Source organism: Rhinatrema bivittatum, chromosome 9 (assembly GCF_901001135.1).
Source record: "Rhinatrema bivittatum chromosome 9, aRhiBiv1.1, whole genome shotgun sequence".
NCBI classification, from domain to species: domain Eukaryota; kingdom Metazoa; phylum Chordata; class Amphibia; order Gymnophiona; family Rhinatrematidae; genus Rhinatrema; species Rhinatrema bivittatum.
This window is the reverse complement of record NC_042623.1, coordinates 230,345,058-230,362,776: the sequence shown is the minus strand read 5'-3', so window position 1 is coordinate 230,362,776 and position 17,719 is coordinate 230,345,058. Positions and strand designations below refer to the sequence as shown.

The 17,719-nt window shown below is 45.9% G+C and overlaps 1 protein-coding gene across 8 annotated transcripts in view; it reads left to right on the top strand.

The window, feature by feature from the left end:
* Window positions 1-17,719, top strand: part of ATP13A3 (ATPase 13A3) — a 535,999-nt gene that overhangs the window by 164,791 nt on the left and 353,489 nt on the right. For all 8 annotated transcript variants that reach the window (XM_029615360.1, XM_029615358.1, XM_029615363.1 and 5 more), the window contains 3 exons: window positions 13,083-13,155; window positions 15,051-15,182; window positions 15,953-16,132. In XM_029615360.1, coding sequence (XP_029471220.1) covers window positions 13,083-13,155; window positions 15,051-15,182; window positions 15,953-16,132 — 385 coding nt within the window. The remainder of the gene's footprint in view (window positions 1-13,082; window positions 13,156-15,050; window positions 15,183-15,952; window positions 16,133-17,719) is intronic.

The window sequence follows — 17,719 nt, the reverse complement described above, 5'->3', positions numbered from 1 at the left end:
GAGGGGGTGGATTACTTCACCCAGCTGCCTTTCATTTTTTTGCACGCTTTTTTTTTTTTTCCAAAATATTTTATTAAGCAAGTCAATTTAAGCTTGACATCAAAACCAACTATAACAACACAGATGGTAAGTGATAAGTACAAATATTGAACTAACAGAGAAAAGAAATAATATTAGCATACCATTACGGTTGTCAGCATTACCAACCAAAAGTTCTTGACCCTTGTTTTATATTTACTCCCCCTAATTTAGAATACCCCTTAAGCCCCTAACCCTTGCTGTGCCGCTAACGAAGAAATATCATGGACAATTTATGGTCACCCAAATCACAAATACGCAAACTAAGTATGGAGAACCATTACTATACTAGGACGGATTGTTAACCACTCCCCCACCCGTGGAATATCAGGTGTGGATACTATTGCTTGCAGAGTCCTCTATAAAGCCACGGCTGGAAAAGGGAACAAGCGCTGAGTAGCTGCAGGTAATGAGATGTAAAAATTCCTCCATATGTCGCTAAATAAGATCTTCTTCTTATTGGACGCAGTCACTGCACGCTTTTAATGCTGCGTGGGTCGTGTTGCGGGACTTGTGGGGAGCCGTCTGTGCGGCTCCTCCGCGAAGGCCTCTGCTCCCGTTGTATCCCCGGGGGCGGGGGCCTTCGCAGAGGCCGATTTCTCGGCAGGGTTTTTTCCCCCTGCCGTGACCGTGCGGCTCAAGGAGCGATCAGGCAGCTCGCTGGAAGAGGCCTGTCCCGTCCCCGTGCTGCGTGGGTGCGGCGACCATCTTGCCTGCTCCAGGTTCTGAAGCTGCACAAGGCTCATGGGGAGGAGATCTCCCTTCTCTCTCCCCAACGTCTTTGAGCCCTCAACGGCCCCGCGACTGTGCAGACCCTCCCCCGTTTTTGCTGGGGGGGGGAACGGGACGACCTTACGTAGGCAGCACCCATTTTCGTCCCAGTTTTTCTTTCTACTACATGACTTATATATGCAACCTGAGGCTGACTGCGACACACAGTATTCTGCCCCAACTAAACAATTTAGACCAGCTGCAGACCCAGGGAAAGCTGGGCCTCTGCTCCCCCACTCGGTTCCAGACGGGGGGGTTTCCCATGCCCTCCATGCCTTTGGCTCCAGCGCCTCAGGATCCCCTCACGCTGTGGGAACGGCGGCTTTTTTGCCTTCCCCACGGGGGGGAAGAAGAGGAGCTGGGTGCAGGGGGAGGGGTGGTCCAGTCTTTTTTTCCATGGAGACCCCTGACAAGTTTCATGCCTTAGGCCTTTGGTCAGAGAAGTAAAATTCCTCTGTCACTTAAGACCCCTGGGAAGTCTAATGCCTCAGGTTCCTCTGTCACTTAAGACCCCTGTGAACCTTCATGTCTCAGGTCTCTTGTCACTGGTCTCTTACTGTCACAGAAGTAAAATTCCAGTCACTTTAAGCTGTCTGGGGGGGAGAAAAAAAAAAAAAAGAGGAAAAGTTTTTACTTTTTATTAATCAGTACCCTGTACAAGGACCGGCAGCTTACGGGGTAAGGAGCGGAGAGCAATTTTCTTTCTCCCACTTGCAGCAGCCGGGCACAGAAGGACTTTGCCGTTCCCGCGGCAACTCTTCTCCCCTCCCTCCCAATGCCTCGATCACCATTTTGTATCCACATGTGGAGAGCCGGCCTGCTGCACAAATCGAGCCTGTTTCCTTGCCGGACGGGGAAGGGATTCTGTAGTTCATCAATCCCTTCCGGCTTTGCGCCCCGTGGGCTCTCCAGATTTGATCCTGGATCCTTAGAACGATATCCCCTCTCCTCCAATTCCAGGGAAAGCCCGTTCTTACTTTACTACTGATTTTGTACTTTTATTTTATTTTATTTTTTTTTTGTCAAAATAATTTTTATTGGTCAAGGGTTGTACAAAGCCGTGCAAAAAGGCTGCATGCTAAACAGTATACAAAATAAACAGTTTACAAGAATTAAATCAAGCCACAATGTGAAATATCAGGCTCCAGACAACACATGAAACAGGTGATAAACATAGCCTTACCTTGCCTTCTAGTTTTCCTTTTTTCGCTTGTGCATTCAGCCATTCCGGTACTGCCCTGAACCCCCACCCCACCAGAGACCAAGGAAAAATGATTAAACCCAAACATTAGAGTATCCCGCAGTGTGTAAATTCACCTGCATCCCGCTAGGGAGGCCCCTAAAGAAAGCCTGCCAGCATTCCTCATACTGCTTATCCCGTGCACAATGTCCCGAAAGACAGTCCATGCGCTCCAGTTGGAGTTCAGACGTCATCCGGGAATACCAAGCTTTAACTGGGGGAGCAGTGTTGGGCTCCACCCACAAAGATAAAATGGTCCGACATGTCAGTATCATCGCTAGACGAGCAAATTTGGCTTTAGAAAGTAGACAGGGGAGAGAACTGTGCAGCGGATAAGTAACCACCATGGCGCCCGCGTGCCGTGCGGGAAGGCCGGTACACTGGGAGACAACTTACAACACCTGAGTCCAGAGAAGATTAACAGTCGTATAGTGGAGAAGGCGGTGTAGCAAAGTGCCTTCCTCTTTGCTGCACTTGATGCAAAGCGAGAAATCCGTAAGCCTCATCCGGAAGCGCTGCACGTCATCATAATACGATAGATGCAGAAGCCAATACTGTAGTTTCCGAAGCCCCAGATCCGGGTTCTGTGAGTGTAGAGATTTGAACCAGCGCTGCATGTGGTCAGGGGTCACAGCGCTATCCAGGATAGTTGACCAGCGAGAGGCTAGTATAGTTAGATGGTCCTTACGTTGTATTCCACACCCAGCCGTTTCCAACCATTGATAGAATTAGCCAGACATGTGTCGAAAAGTTTTGTGGCAAATAAAGTTTCCGCAACAAGGTGGTCCTTAGTCCAATGAAGAGCTTGAATGTTATGTCGGACTTGTAAATATCCAAAGAAATGTTTAGGTGGTATATGAAAGGTTCTAGTTAGAGTTTGGAAGGCCACAAGTTCATGGGTTTCAGGATAAAACATGTGAAAAAGTCACACCACCCCCTGGGTAGCCCAGAGTTGAAAAATACCCCTACAGTCTCGGCCTGGACGAAAGTCCAAAATTCCCAGTAGTGGAGTCAACAAAGACGCAAGACCCCTCATGCCACTTTGCTGTCGTAACCCCTCCAGGCCTTGATAACAAGGGTAGATTAATCTTCTAGGGAAAACCAATGCTTTCAACCCCCTCGGGTTTAACTGAAGAAGAGAAAGAGGTGACCAGGGAGCATTCATGCTATTCAGTAGACCCGCATCACAGTAGCAGTATTGATCAACAATCCATTCCCCCACAAACCTCAGCTGGCAGGCTGCATTATATAGCCGGAAGTCAGGCAACCCTTATGCTCCCGCCTCCTAGAGTGTTCCAAAACAGTGTATTTTATCCTTGCCTTCTTACCCTTCCAGAGAAATCGAGACAGCCCAGCACGCAGGCACTGTACATCACGAACTGTTAACCAGCAGGGAAGCATATGCAAAAGATATAAACGTTTAGGTACAATAATCATTTTGAGCAGTGCACATCTGCCAAAAAAACTCAACAGGAGAGGGCACTATGCGGTCAACTGCATTAAGATGTTGGCGATCATATTTGTAATATTAAGGTCATACAATAGATGAAGATCCCTGGGGACCCATACTCCTAGATATCTGAGCGTCCCAGGCGCCCACACAAAAGGAAATGAGCCTGGCCAGGTGTGCTGGAGCCGTGGGTCCAACGCTAGTGCTTCAGATTTAGAATAATTAATTTTCAGCCCTGCTATCTCCCTGAATTGCTCGAAAATGTTAATAATAACCGGCACACTACTTCGGGGTCGTCCCACGAATAATAGTATGTCATCTGCAAAAAGCGCTATCTTTAGTGGGTGACCACTAAGGCTGAACCCCGAGAAACCCTTTTCTTCCCGTAATCGAATGGCCAGGGGTTCAGCTGCTAGCACAAATAAAAGCGGGGAAAGGGGGCATCCCTGTCGCACACCACATTAGCACAAAAGGGTCCGTAAGAGCTCCATTCAGCAGAATACGGGTGCTCGGGGATTTATATAGGGTCATAAGCCATGTTACAAATGCCCTGCTGAAGCCATATTGACCTAGCATCCAGAATAGGTAGTCCCAGGATACTGAGTCAAAGGCCTTTTCGGCATCCAAGCTCAAAATCATGGCTTCTTCTGCAGAATGATAGCTTAAAGCCGCTATGAGGCGTCGCACATTTCTTACTCCCTGGCGACCTTTGACAAACCCAGTCTGATCCGCTTCAATGAGGGTAGGTAAAATTTGATTTAGGCGGGCCGCCAATACAGCTGCCAGTATTTTAAGGTCTACATTGAGCAGGGAGATAGGTCTATATGAGCCCACGTCTGCCGGATCTTTGCCCTTTTTTGGTAAGACTTTTGGTAAGACAACAATGACCAATTGGTTTGTCTCAGCGGGTAAGTCCGTGGTATTAACCAGATCATTATAAAATTTAGAGAGCGGGGACAAAAGGTGAAATTTAAGGATTTTATAGAATTCTGCCCCTAATCCATCCGGCCCTGCAGCTTTTCCCTGCTTCAAGCCCTGAATCACCGAATAAATTTCTTGGTCAACAAGAGGCTTATTTAATAGCGACTGCTGATCTGGAGGTAAACGGGGCCATTGTATCTTTTGGAAAAATGCGGAGGTGGCAACAGGGTCTTGGTCCTTCTTCCCATAAAGAGCGGTATAATACTCTAAGAATCTGTGCACCAGAGGGATCCAAGATGGCGACATGCTGTGAGTAGGGACGAGTTGGAGTCCAGCTGCGTTTGGATTTTACCTGTTTTCCTTATCCAATGCCACCAAAAAGGAAGGGAAAGATAAGGGTTTATCCCTCTATCCCTCCACCATCACCAATTATGCAGGAAGAGATCACTCGTTTCCTAAACATAACAGCTAATATCCAGCGAGTTGAGGAAACCATTGTGTCTAATGCAGAGAGAGCCGTGCTGACACTGGAGGAGACTTCGCTGAGCCCTGATCTAAGACCGCCACTGACGCAGAGACCAGGGCTGCTGTTGCAGCACGGACCGCTTAGTGAGAGCACCACATCCGGGACAGCAGAGCAAACAACGCTGACGACAGCTGCAGAAGCAGTTTTGTTTTCAGCAGGTATCCAGGAGGACTTGAGCGGCGGAGGAACAGCGAGACCCAGGCAGGAAGAAGGGGCTCTGGCTCTGGGAGTGAGTACAGCTGGAAAAAACCTGCATTTTTTCCCCAAAAACCCTGTCAGAGTTTAAACCCTTGGTGATTCCGAGCCGCCCTGAGACAGTCACAATGGCTCAGCTATGGGACTTATTGGCAGGAGTTGCAAATGCCTTGAATAATCTTAGTATTAAAGTAGAGACTTTGGCGCTCCAAAATGCTCAGTTTTCAACTGCTCTACAAATAAAAATTGAAGAGATTTCCACAAAAGTTTCAACTTTAGAATCTAAGGAGATAGAGCATTTAAATTTTAAAGCAGCAGTGGTGAAGGATCAGAATGCTATTGCTAGAAGAGTGGAAATATTGGAAAATGCATCCAGGCATTTGAATATTAGAATTCTCAATTTTCCTAGAATTATAGGAGAGACTCCCTTTATTACCCTTAAAAGGTTTTTTCAAGAAACTTTGGGCTTTGAAGATGGGAATACTCCATCAATTAATAAATGCTATTTTCTTCCCAAAGCAAGGGGAGTAACAACATCAAATAGACTTAATCTACAAGAAAATCTCACAGAAATTATTGAGAACTCGTCTTTTGAAATTCTAGATAGAAACACTCTTTTGGTATCATTAATTTCAACCTCTGATGTGCAAAATGTTATGAAAAATTATTTTAGAAATTTTCCTATCTCTTTTTTGAATGAAAGTATAAAAAGTTTCCCTGACCTATCCTCAACCACACAATTAAAGTGTAGAGCCTTTTTAGCACTACGTCAACAATCAATTTCCTTGGGGTATAATTTCAAAGTAAAATTTCCTAGTAAGTGTGTTTTGAGGAAGGGAGAGGAAGTTAATATTTTCTTTGATGCAGAGCAATTGAAAATTTTTCTGGCATCTAAGCCCCCTGTCACTTCCTCCCCCATAGTTAATTAATTAATAAATAGCTGGTAGTCGTGGAAAGCTTTGTGTTATAAAATATTGTAATGATGAACTCTCTGTTAATTTCTGGATCCTTTAAAATTACTATATTGCTTATTCTGGTAGAGATGAGGAGATTTTTTTCTTTTTTTCCTTATTTTCTTTTGAAGGAATGTTATGTTTTGGATAAATTGTCAAGGTTTGAATATTCCTCTGCATTATCAAAATTTGCAAAATTGAGTTTTTTGTAATTGTAAAAATTGATAAATAAAGAATTAAAAAAAGAATCTGTGCACTATATCCGCAGGAGCGGTCACATACTGACCCCTATGGTCTCTAATCCCTGCAATAACCGTTTCTGATTTTGAGGCCTAATTAAGTGAGCTAGCAGTTTACTAGGCCGGTTGCCATGCTGGTATAGTTGATATTTGTAATAGCGAAGAGATTTGGAGGCTCTTTGATGTAAGCAACTATTGAGAGTCTCTTGCAGCTGATCGACTTGGCCCTTACTAGTGGGGACAGATCACGAATATGACGCCGTTGAGCACTCAAGCTCAGTAGTGAGGCGCAAAATCTCATCATTCCCCTGGCGGTTCACCTTAGCAGTATATGCAATGATGTGCCCCCGCATCACCGCCTTCCCCGCCTCCCATAACGTCGTGGGGGTGATATCCGGTGTATCATTAAACCCTATATACTCTTTCCAACAAGATTGTAGGTGAGTGTGGAATGCATTATCCAAAAACAGGTCTGGCCGCATCCGCCAGGAGGAAACTCCGCGGGGCCCCCTTCCACAATTCACTGTAATATGAATCAGTGCATGGTCCGATATAGTAATTGCGCCTATAGCCGAGAAAAAAATGAATGAGAATAGGTGTTGGGCGCATAAATGTTGCAGAACGCCACTCGCTGCTGGTTAAGAGTTCCCATGACCACCACATATCTCCCCTCCCTGTCGTGATATGTACAGGTAAGCTGAAAGGGTAACTGTTTGTGCATAAGTATAGTTACTCCCCTCTTGTACAGGGAGAAGGAGGAAAACCAGCACTGCCCCACCCACAATTTCACATATTCCACATCATTCAAATGCGTTTCCTGAAGGAATACCACTTGTGACTTTGCACGTTGGAACATCACTAATAACTAATAACTGAAGGGACGTTATTTTAACCTTTTCCATTCCCAATGGTAAAATAATGAAGCACAGAAGCCCTCCCCGGGGCCTCAAATCTGCTAAAACACAGGGTTCTAGAGCCTCCCAGCCATGGCCCCAGGACCCGAAGCACACAAAGTAGGACAAACTGTTCCTTGGTCCCTTCCCTTGATCCCCACCCCTTCCCCCTTCCCCTCTTACAGTTTCCCCCTAATAACATCCATCCCCAAACACACAGACATCCCATCCACGCTGTCATCCACACCCAATCAAGCATCTCACTCAACTCCAAGAAGCACGGGGTCATACGCCAGCTACCCCCCACCAACCAGGCGTGCCAAGACCCCCTTCTCTCCAGCCCCCCCCCCCTCCACATCGGTCATAATAGGTATAACCGGATCACAGATGCTAGAAAATTCAAGAGACCCAGCTATATCTCTCGCCAATGTGCCTTCAGCATTGTATCCCAAACTGCGGGAGGTTCCCGCAGGAATTACAACTGTAGTAAGACAAGAAGAAAAGGCCGGGAACCTATAAAAGCTCAAGTTGGCGCATAACAGTGGGCTAAATTGAACCAGCAAACCTCATTAAGCAACACAATTAGAACAATCCAATCCCTTAACTCCACAGTGGTGCAGGCACATACAGCCAGATGATAGGATATCTTATACCACTGCAGGATTCAGCAGAGTTGCAATGAAGGCTGTTGCCTCAGCTTTCGTAGTAGTTTTGCCAGGTAGAGAAGAGCAAAACGAAGATCACGCTTGTGTAGCTCAGTTCAAGTTGGTGTCATCTCTCTCCTGAGAGCTGCTGTGGCTGCTGAAAAATCATTAAAGATCAACAAACGATGTCCCTGATATTCCACGGATGTCGCTGTCCGGAAGGCCCTGAGCAGCTGCACCTGATGCGCCCAATTTAGGATGCAGACCATCACCGGTCTAGGTCTATCCTGGGACTCCCTGGGTGGGCCAATTCGATGTATCCTTTCGCAGTGAAGGTGGTCTCCCGGCAGCGTCAGCCCTATACGTTCAGGAAGCCTTGAGTCCACCAATTGCAGCAGTTCGTCCTCTTTAATAGATTCAGGTAGCCCGATTATTTTAATGTTATTTCTATGGCTTCTGTCTTCCTGGTCTTCGAGTTTTGCCAGCAGGTCTGTTTGTTTAGCCTGCAGCTCTGCCACTCTGTGCTCCGCCTCTGCCAGCCGGTCCCCATGATCCGAGAGCGCCTGTTCTGCTCCCTCCAGGCGCTTAGATTGCCCCTCTAAAGTGTCCCATATGCCATCCATAGATGTTTGTACCTTTAACAGGCTTACCTCCAAAGCGGCAGTCACGCTGCAGGTCATCTGCCGGATCACATCCTCAGAGATGGTGGCCTGTACTTTGGGGCTCTCTGGTGCGGCAGCCACCTTGGAAACACGTGGATGATGTGAAACCTTATTTCTGTTGCTCCTTTGTCGCATTAACCGCTGATCTGATGGTTGCCTCCGATAGCCGCGCAAGTGGGGGGGCTTCCTGGAGCACTTGTTAACTGAAAACGCCGCTTCGGGACACCGTGCAGGAGCGGCTGCTGGTAAGGGAAACCGCGGGGCTTGCTCTCCATGCTGCATCGCTGCAGCGTGCAATTCGCCGCTCCTAACACGGTATTTCCGCCAATTTTTACAGATTCCGTGGGGGCTAGAGTGAGCCGTCCGGCACAATTTAAGAAAAGGTCCGCTGCTCGGGGACCTCGCTAAAGGGCGATTTGTGGAGGGGGTGGCCGCGGATCTTGCTCTCGGCGCTGCCGCTCGGCTGATGTCATCTCTGGAAGTCGATTTTGTACTTTTATTACACCTAATTTAAGCCGGTGTGATCGGCCGACCTAGAGCCTGCCTCGCCTCCCGATGCGGCCCCTCCCCTAGGGGGGGCCTTAAAGAGAAAGCAGGTTTTTTCTTCTAGGTTTAAAGAGACAGCAGGTTTTTTCTTCTAAGTTTGTGTTTTAATGCCCAAAGCTTTTTTTAGAAGCGGAGGCTGAATGGCAGGAGGAGGGTCCTGCACCAGCAAAGGTCCCCAGGCCATCCCGGGGTGTTGTATCCCTCTAGGGGACAGTCAGGACGGACAGCTGTTAATCCCTCGGGGTCATTAGCTTCTAATCTGCCGAACCCTGGGTTGCAGGACCTTCTCCTTGGGGATGGAGATGGGGGACGTTGATGGGTCCGCCCCAGACGAGTTGGACCATATCATTAAATCGCTTGGGGTGGATAAGGTACATAAATTGCCGGAAGTTCGTCCTCTGACCGCCAGAACCTCCAACACTATGCGGCCCCGGTTCTGAGGGCAATGGCGTGGTCGTCAGACTAGACTGGTGCATCACAGGACTCCCTCTTTGTGGTCACAGTCCTGGTCTCATTCCTTTCGAGACCAGCTCGGGACTCCTCTTCGCAAGGAGCTCCGGCTAAATCTACCCTATGAAACGTTGCTGGCCCACTCTTCGGGTGATGGTGGTAGTCACAGCATGCTTTTGGCGCGATGGGATATTAATTCATCCCTTCCTGGACGATTGGCTCATTCGAGCGAAATCGAAATAGCCATGCAAGGTTGCGGTGCAGTCGGTGTTGCACAGTCTACAATTCACTAGGCTGGGTTGTCAATTACGCCAAGAGCCAGATGGTTCCGTCCCAGAGGTTGGAATTTCCAGGAGCATGTGGAATTTCATGGAGCATGTTTCGACTCATCTGAGGGCAAGGTTTCCCTGTCTCTGGCAGGCATCTGCCAGAGACAGTTCGACATCTGTTGGTCCTTCCTTTGCCCAAGGTGTGGGACTATTTACAAGTTCTTGGTTCTATGGCGTCTACCCTGGAGTTGGTTCCTTGGGCCTTTGCTCATATGAGACTTTTGCAGAGGGCGTTGCTTTTCCGTTGGGATCCCAATTCGGAAGAGTTCTACCTGCCCTTGCCGTTACTGGATCCGACCAGGGCCAGCCTAGATGGGTGATTGGTCCCGGATCACTTGCTTCAAGGTGTGGCCCTGGAAAGTCCCCAGTGGTTAATTGTGACAACAGATGCCAGTCTGACCGGTTGGGGGGCGGTCTGTCAGTACTGTGCGGCACAAGGTCAGTGGACACCTCAGCAGGCCAAGTGGTCCATAAATCGGTTGGAAACCAGGGCAGTTCGGCTAGCGCTGCACCAATTTCTCCTGCTTTTCCGACACTGGGTGGTGTGGATTCTATCCAACAATGCGGCCACTGTGGCGTACATAAACCGTCAAGGGGTACAAAGAGTCGGCCGGTAGCCTCCGAGGCGGACAAGTTAATGGCCTGGGCGGAATGCAATCTGATCTGCATGGTGGCATCTCATATAGCCGGCGTAGACAACGTCCAGGCGGACTTCTTCAGCCGACAGCGGCTAGATCCTGCGAATGGGAACTGTCCGAGGAGGCAATGCGACTAGTGATGCGCCGGTGGGAGGCCCCTCTGCTGGCCTTGATGGCAACTCGGCTGAACGTCAAAGTGGCTCGTTTCTTCAGTCGCAGAAGGGAGCACGGATCTGAAGGGGTGGATGCCCTGGTTCTTCCATGGCCTCCCGACATTCTCCTCTACGTGATTCCTACTTGGCTGTTGGTGGGAAAGGTTTTAAGGCGAATAGAATCCCACCGGGGACCGGTTACTCTCATGGAGTGGTAGAGGGCCCTTTGCATCTGGGTCACCTACCGAATTTACTGTGACAGGGTCAAGTATATTTCGATCAGGCGGATTGCTTTTGTCTAGCGGCTTGACTTATGAGAGGAGGCAATTGAGAAAAAAAGGCTATCCAGAGGCGGTGATTACCACCCTTCTGCGCGCACGAAAGGCATCTACTTATCTCACCTATGTTCGGGTGTGAAAAGTGTTTGATTCCTGGTGCAGTGGGTTGAAGGTGTCCCCACGGCATGCCACGATAGTACACATTCTTGCCTTCTTACAGGACGGCTTGAAGAAAGGTTTGGCATATAGTTCACTCCGGGTCCAGGTAGCGGCGTTAGGCAGCTTACGTGGTAAGCTTGAGGGTAACTCCATTGCGGGACATCCGGATGTTGCTCGTTTTTTTGAGGGGAGCTAAACATTTACACCCGCTGGTGCGGGTGTAAATGTTTAGTGGTTTATCCTTCATAGAGTTTGAATTTGGTGCTCCGTGGACTTTGCGGTTCTCCTTTTGAGCCTATCAAGTGGGCCATGTTGAAGGATTTAACTCTTAAAACATTGTTTCTCGTGGCTATCTGTTCAGCCAGACGTTTTTCGAAACTTCAGGTGTTGTCATGTAGAGATACGTTTGTGGTTTCTGCGTTCCAAGTCAACCAGTCTGAGTTACCAGCTTTTCCAGAGGTGGATAAGAGTTCTCCTCAGGGCCAGGATATGAGGAAGTTGGACGTACGACGGATTCTCCTGCGGTATTTGGAGGTGACTAATGCCTTTCGACTGTCTGATCATCTTTTTGTCTTATGGAGCGGCCCAAAGAAAGGGTGTAAGGCTTCTAAGACTACCATTGCCCGATGGCTAAAGGACGCTATTGCTTCAACGTACATATGTCACAGGCGACAAGTGCCAGATGGTCTTAAGGCTCATTCTATCAGATCGCAAGCGGCGTCGTGGGCAGAGAGTCAATGTGTATCACCTCAAGAAATCTGCAGGGCAGCTACTTGGAAGTCTTTGCACACGTTTGCTAAGCATTACCGTTTGGACAGCCGAGATCCGGATGTGGATTCCTTTGGCAGCAGTGTGCTTAGAGCAGGATTCTTGAGGTCCCACCCCATTTATTTATTTATTTAACACTTTTCTATACCGACCTTCATGAAAATTTCATATCAGATCAGTTTACATGTAACAAAGGGTATAACTTAAACAAGAACAATTCACTAGAAGCGGAAGTTACATATAACAAGGGTAGTTAACTTGGAGGCTAGGCTAGTCAGAGGTATAGGACAGTGTAACTGAAGAGAACTAGAAAAGGCAATGAAACAAAAGAAACGGCGGCTTAATTATAATATAATTATAATTTATAATTCTAAGTTTATATATAATATAATATAATATTATAATTTAGGGCAGCTTGGGTACATCCCAGCAGTCTGGACTGATTCTGGTACATACAGGGAAAGGAAAATTGGTTCTTACCTGCTAATTTTCGTTCCTGTAGTACCAAGGATCAGGCCAGACGCCCGCCCAGAGATATATTGTCCAGGAGAGTCCACTCAGCTTATTTTGTGGTTTTCGATTACAGGTTTTGGCATCTTCGAAGTCTCGCACGAGCACTTATACATAGTTTTTCGCTGGTTATTGTTTTACAAAAATAAATAAATAGGGAAGGTTTTTTCCTTGATATATTAAATTTACTTCATTCTGCTATGATATTGATTATACTGAAGGATCGCAGGTGGCACACCGGTATATCTAGGGGGTGCTTTTCAGCTTTTCTCTGACTCCATCTGCTGGAAGGGAGGCATAACCCAGCAGTCTGGACTGATCCTTGGTACTACAGGAATGAAAATTAGCAGGTAAGAACCAATTTTTCTATATTACTGCTCCCCATTCAGTATTATAATTTAAGCCAAGTGGTTCAATTGAAAAATTCACTTTTGTTCTAAGTAATATAGTGACCGATCACTGCCTCGCAGATTTAAAGGATCATGAGCCACAACACTAAAGACGCAAAGTTGTTTTTCTGAGCCATACAATGTGATACAATCAGTGCTTGCTTTTTAGTATAATCAGATGTAATATGGCATGCAAGACAGTTATAGTAAGGTGCAAAATGTATTGTTTTGGTATTTGTGGCTTGGTAGCACTTTTTTAGTTTCATATTTTTTTTTTGTGTTTTCCCCAAGCAATATGTTATGTTACATGATATGGTAGCAGCTCACAGTATTGTCAGAGTCTCTGTCTGCCGAGCCAGTGAAGGTAAGATGCATAAAACATTAATTTCAGAACTAAAAAAATGCAAACTGATTTTCAAGAGATGTTCTTCCCCAGTTCTTTTCTTATCTGCTGGTTTTCTGTTCTTTCTTCCTTGACCCCCATTCTTTATTTTATCCGAGTCCATTTTGAAAGCTTGCTTCAGGGAAAGAGTTTTCTACAGAAGATTTGTATGTGTGCTGTTACTTGTTTAAGCTCTCTGTTTAAGCTGACAAGTAACCAGATTTTACCCTTTCACAGTCAGTTCAAGTGCTTGCTTAATCATGTCTGAAAGTGAGCAGAACTTGATTGCAGTAACTTTTGATATCCTCGTAATCACATGAAAGACATATATTTCCAGAGCCCAGGGCATAGATTGACTTTTTCTTACTGGTCTGCAACTCTTCAGAAATGACAAGAGCTTTTTGGAGCACCACATCCTCTAGCCTGGGGTTTCCTTGCACTTTTCTTAGTTTAATATTGTGTGTCTGTTAGTTTTTCTTTTCTTCTCTTGCCATGGCTGCAAAGTTTTTTGCTTCTCGCTAGTCAGGATAAACACATTCCCCTCCCTGGCGCTACCGTTAATGCCCTGAATTGAATGAGGAGAGCACCAGTATGACTTCCCCTGAGTGAGAATCCAGTGTTCTGTGGCTCCTGAGCATTTCTCCATCTGGAGTTCTTGCGTCGCTATACAGTGCGCTGTGAAGACCTGGCCTGCTGCCTTATTATGTTTAAAATCTGGTAGTGATAACAGCAGTGATAATATCATCCCCCCTCTAACCTTATCCTTGTTTACTTATAACCCTACTGTTCTTGGTCTCCATTCCTATTTCAAAACCTAAATCTCTGCTGTAACATGCTTTGAACTCTTTTGCTGGAAAAGAGTAAGAATAAACTATGTTGATGAAAGTGCTTATAATAGATACTGAGCTGTTATTCAGGGCTCCAAACAAAAAAAAAATTGGTAGCCAGCAAGATTTTCTAGTCACCAGCTAAATAAGTTATCAAATGTCACATTGTAGCAATGGGCACTTGTCAGTTATTTTGCATATAAATTTAAACAAGTACAAACTGTATAGAAAATATAATAGTTAACTATTGCAACATGTCACATATTCCATTAATTGCTAAAAATAAAACATTTTTTTTACCTGAGATTTATTATAAGGTTTTTGATCTTTCCTCTTGTATTCTGAATCCTTTCTTATTTTCTTTCCATTTTACCTTCACTTGTTTCTTCCTTTTTCCTTCTGTCCCCCTTCTCTTCCACTTCTTGCCAACACTTCTTACTTCTGTATTTATCTCCACCTTGCCCATCATTTTTTCTTTTAATCTTTCACCGTTCCACCTCCCCTCTCTCTAACAGTGTCCTTCCATCTCCTTTTTCACTCCTCCCTCTCACTTTTTCCATTTCTCGATCTCTTGCTTGCTTTCTCACCATTTCTCAACCATATTGCTCCCTGCAAATCCTCCATCTCTATCAATTACATTGGCACCGTTGTTGTTAGTAAAGGAGGCTTTAGGATCACTCTGGGCACGTCTGTCATCAAGGGTGAGTGAGAAGAGCAACTGCACTGGGTGCCTAGGTAGGGGGAGAAATACACTGTCAACCTTTGAGTCAGTCTGCATGTATATAAATCTAAACAAAGTAGGGCTCTGAAAGCAACTCTTGTCTGGGGTGCCATTCTGACCAGCGACTACCCTGGCTGTGTGAATGGTGAGTGAATGTTCATTGTCCTCATGATGTGCACTGTTTGCACTGCATTCTGCTACTCCTACCTGTCACCAGCTAGAGGTATATTGTCACAACTAGCAACCAGTTTTTTTGTTTGAGTCCTTTTGTCAAATATTTAATCTGATGTTTATAAATGTGTAGCAACATTTCCATTTCTGTTTTCAAGAAATTGAAGAGATCCTATCCACAGACCTAGTGCCTGGAGATGTCATAGTGATCCCCTCAAACGGGATGGTCATGCCCTGTGATGCAGTCCTTGTCAGTGGGACTTGCATTGTAAATGAAAGCATGTTAACAGGTAAATTAGTCAACAATTTGCTAAAATGTCTTCCAGGCACTAATATTCTTCCAAGACTCTGCTTCTTCTGCATACTTAACGTGGAATGATTTTCAGTTTGTCTGTTCAAGACTCTTCCTGTGAGCTTACTGTTGATGTGGGGATTCACTTACCTTAAGATAAAGTAATCTACTTTTCCTCAGCTCTTTGTTTTCCTTAATATGATTAGGAATTCATGTTTTTCCCAAAATAACCCCCACTTTCCCTACAAATAAAAAGTTCTGTCTTTTCTGTTGTTTGTTGTTTTTGATCTGTTTGCAATCTAATTTGAAATTAGATTGCAGGACTTGACAATAACTTTTAAACCTTGCTGTTTTATTCCTCACTCCCATGGTTGTATAATGTGTTATGAGAGCACAGTGAAAAATTAAACTTCCAAGTTGGGAAATAGCTCAGAAATATGGGGAAAAACAACTTTCAAATAACAAAAAAAAGTTTCATTTAGTATAGGATTTTGCTAGGCTTCTAATTAAGAGCTTTTGCATTAAAGCCCAGATTTTAGTAATGGACTACTTCTGTGTCCATGATTTGTAAATCTGTCCCCCCAAGTATTTCCAAAGCATATACTCAGATATTTTCTCTTACGATGTTTATGTGGCAGAAATGCTTGTATTGGTGCTTATATCAGGCCTCATAAAACTGCCAGTCAGGAGGTAAATCTGTCAGTGCAATAGGTAGTTCAATTTTTCCTACTGGACAGAACTAACATTTTATTTCTTACCCTTTCTCAGGTGAGAGTGTTCCAGTAACAAAGACCAATTTACCAAACCCTACGCTGGAGCTGAAGGGGACCGAAGAGGAAATGTATAGCCCAGAATCGCACAAGCGGCACACTTTGTTCTGCGGGACCAATGTCATCCAGACTCGCTTTTATACTGGGGAACTTGTCAAAGCCATAGTAGTTAGAACAGGTATAGGATTTTTAATGCCTTGTGACTATATTTTGATATTTGTAATGGATTCCACTTTTGCAGTCCAATTTTACCCACTCTTTAGATTCCTAGACATCTGACTATTGATCAAGGGAAGGGGTTCAGAATTAAAACTATGGATATCTGAAGATGTTTGTTTTATGTATTAAAATTTCTAACCCACACATTCTCTCTTCATATCATGGTAGCTTATACTTTTATATACATATAAGCATGATTTGTACAGAGATAAAACAAATATAACAAAAGTAACAATATGGCCCAATCCTAATTCCCTGTACGTACCAGGATCAGTCCAGACACCTGGGTTGTGACTCCGCACCAGCAGATGGAGACAGAGCAAAACTTGTCGGGCACCCCTACATATAGTAAGGCGCCACCCACAGCTCGTCAGTCAAGCCGATGGAGACAGTCAGGTTTCAAATCTGATGTCACCCTAGATACACCCCTGCAGTGACCTTCAGTATTTCTCTGTCTCTAGCAGATAGTGGACGTGCTTTCCCTATGGGGATCGCTGTACCTTTTGGAAGAAGAAATTCTACTTTTAAATGGAAGAAAAGATTGAGCCCTGTTCTCCTGCGTGTTACCTAAAGGTCCCTCCCCCAGTTGAGAATTCCTGAGGTGATTTCCAGTATCCCTCAGAGGTGTGCTTTGGTCTGGTAGCTGGTTCCCGGTGTGGGTTTTGCTATTCAAGCAGCTGAAAGGCAGCGGGTGCAGGAAGCCGAGTGCGGCGATAATGGCCAAAGCCCTCTTACCCCGCAGCCAGAGACAGTCTCTGTATTCGGCCTGAAAGCACTGAGCCTAGGTAAGTTTAAAAAAAAAATGAAGAGGAAGAAGATTTACCTACAGAGAAGAGGGGTTTCGGTAACCTTCCTCTGGTCTCCTTGCTTGGCGCGCTGTACCAGAGTTGTTCCTGATCCCATTGTGGCATAGGGAAATGGGCTTATGAGCGGGTTGAGCGGCCCCCTGGTGGGCTAGGCCCAGCTTTAAACTTGGTCATCACACTGTGAGGGAGGCCGAGGCGGCGCCATCTTGCACGTGTCTTTGTGCATCTTGTATTGCCTACCATAGGACATCGGTATGCGTAGTGTGTCGGCTCTGTGCACGCGCATAACGTCATGCACATACTTATGCACACAATAACATAAGCGCAAGATATAGGAGAAGCAGGGCGCATGGGCTGTGCATGTGCCTCACCTGCCCCTCCTAGGCGCTCAAAATTTGTGCGCATAAATTTTTAAGCGTGAGCCAAACCGCTGCCAATGGTGCCGGCAGCCGAGAAACATAACCACCTTGCTGTCTGCTTGTCATATTAGGGCTTCCCAGCCTGACCTGGATTCCAACTTGGGTCAGCACTGTGAAGAAGCCCAAGGGGATTTGGCCTCCCTGGACTTTGCTGAGCCCATCTCCTCCCATTCTCCCTTGGCTGGGTCTTCCATGGGAGAGGAAAACTCGGTTGGGCCCACCCCAGTTCCCCCTGGACTAGGCATAGATCCCGCGGCCTTGTCTTGGGCGGAATTTTTCCAGGGACTACAGGCCTTTGTATAGGCACAGTCTACTTCCTCG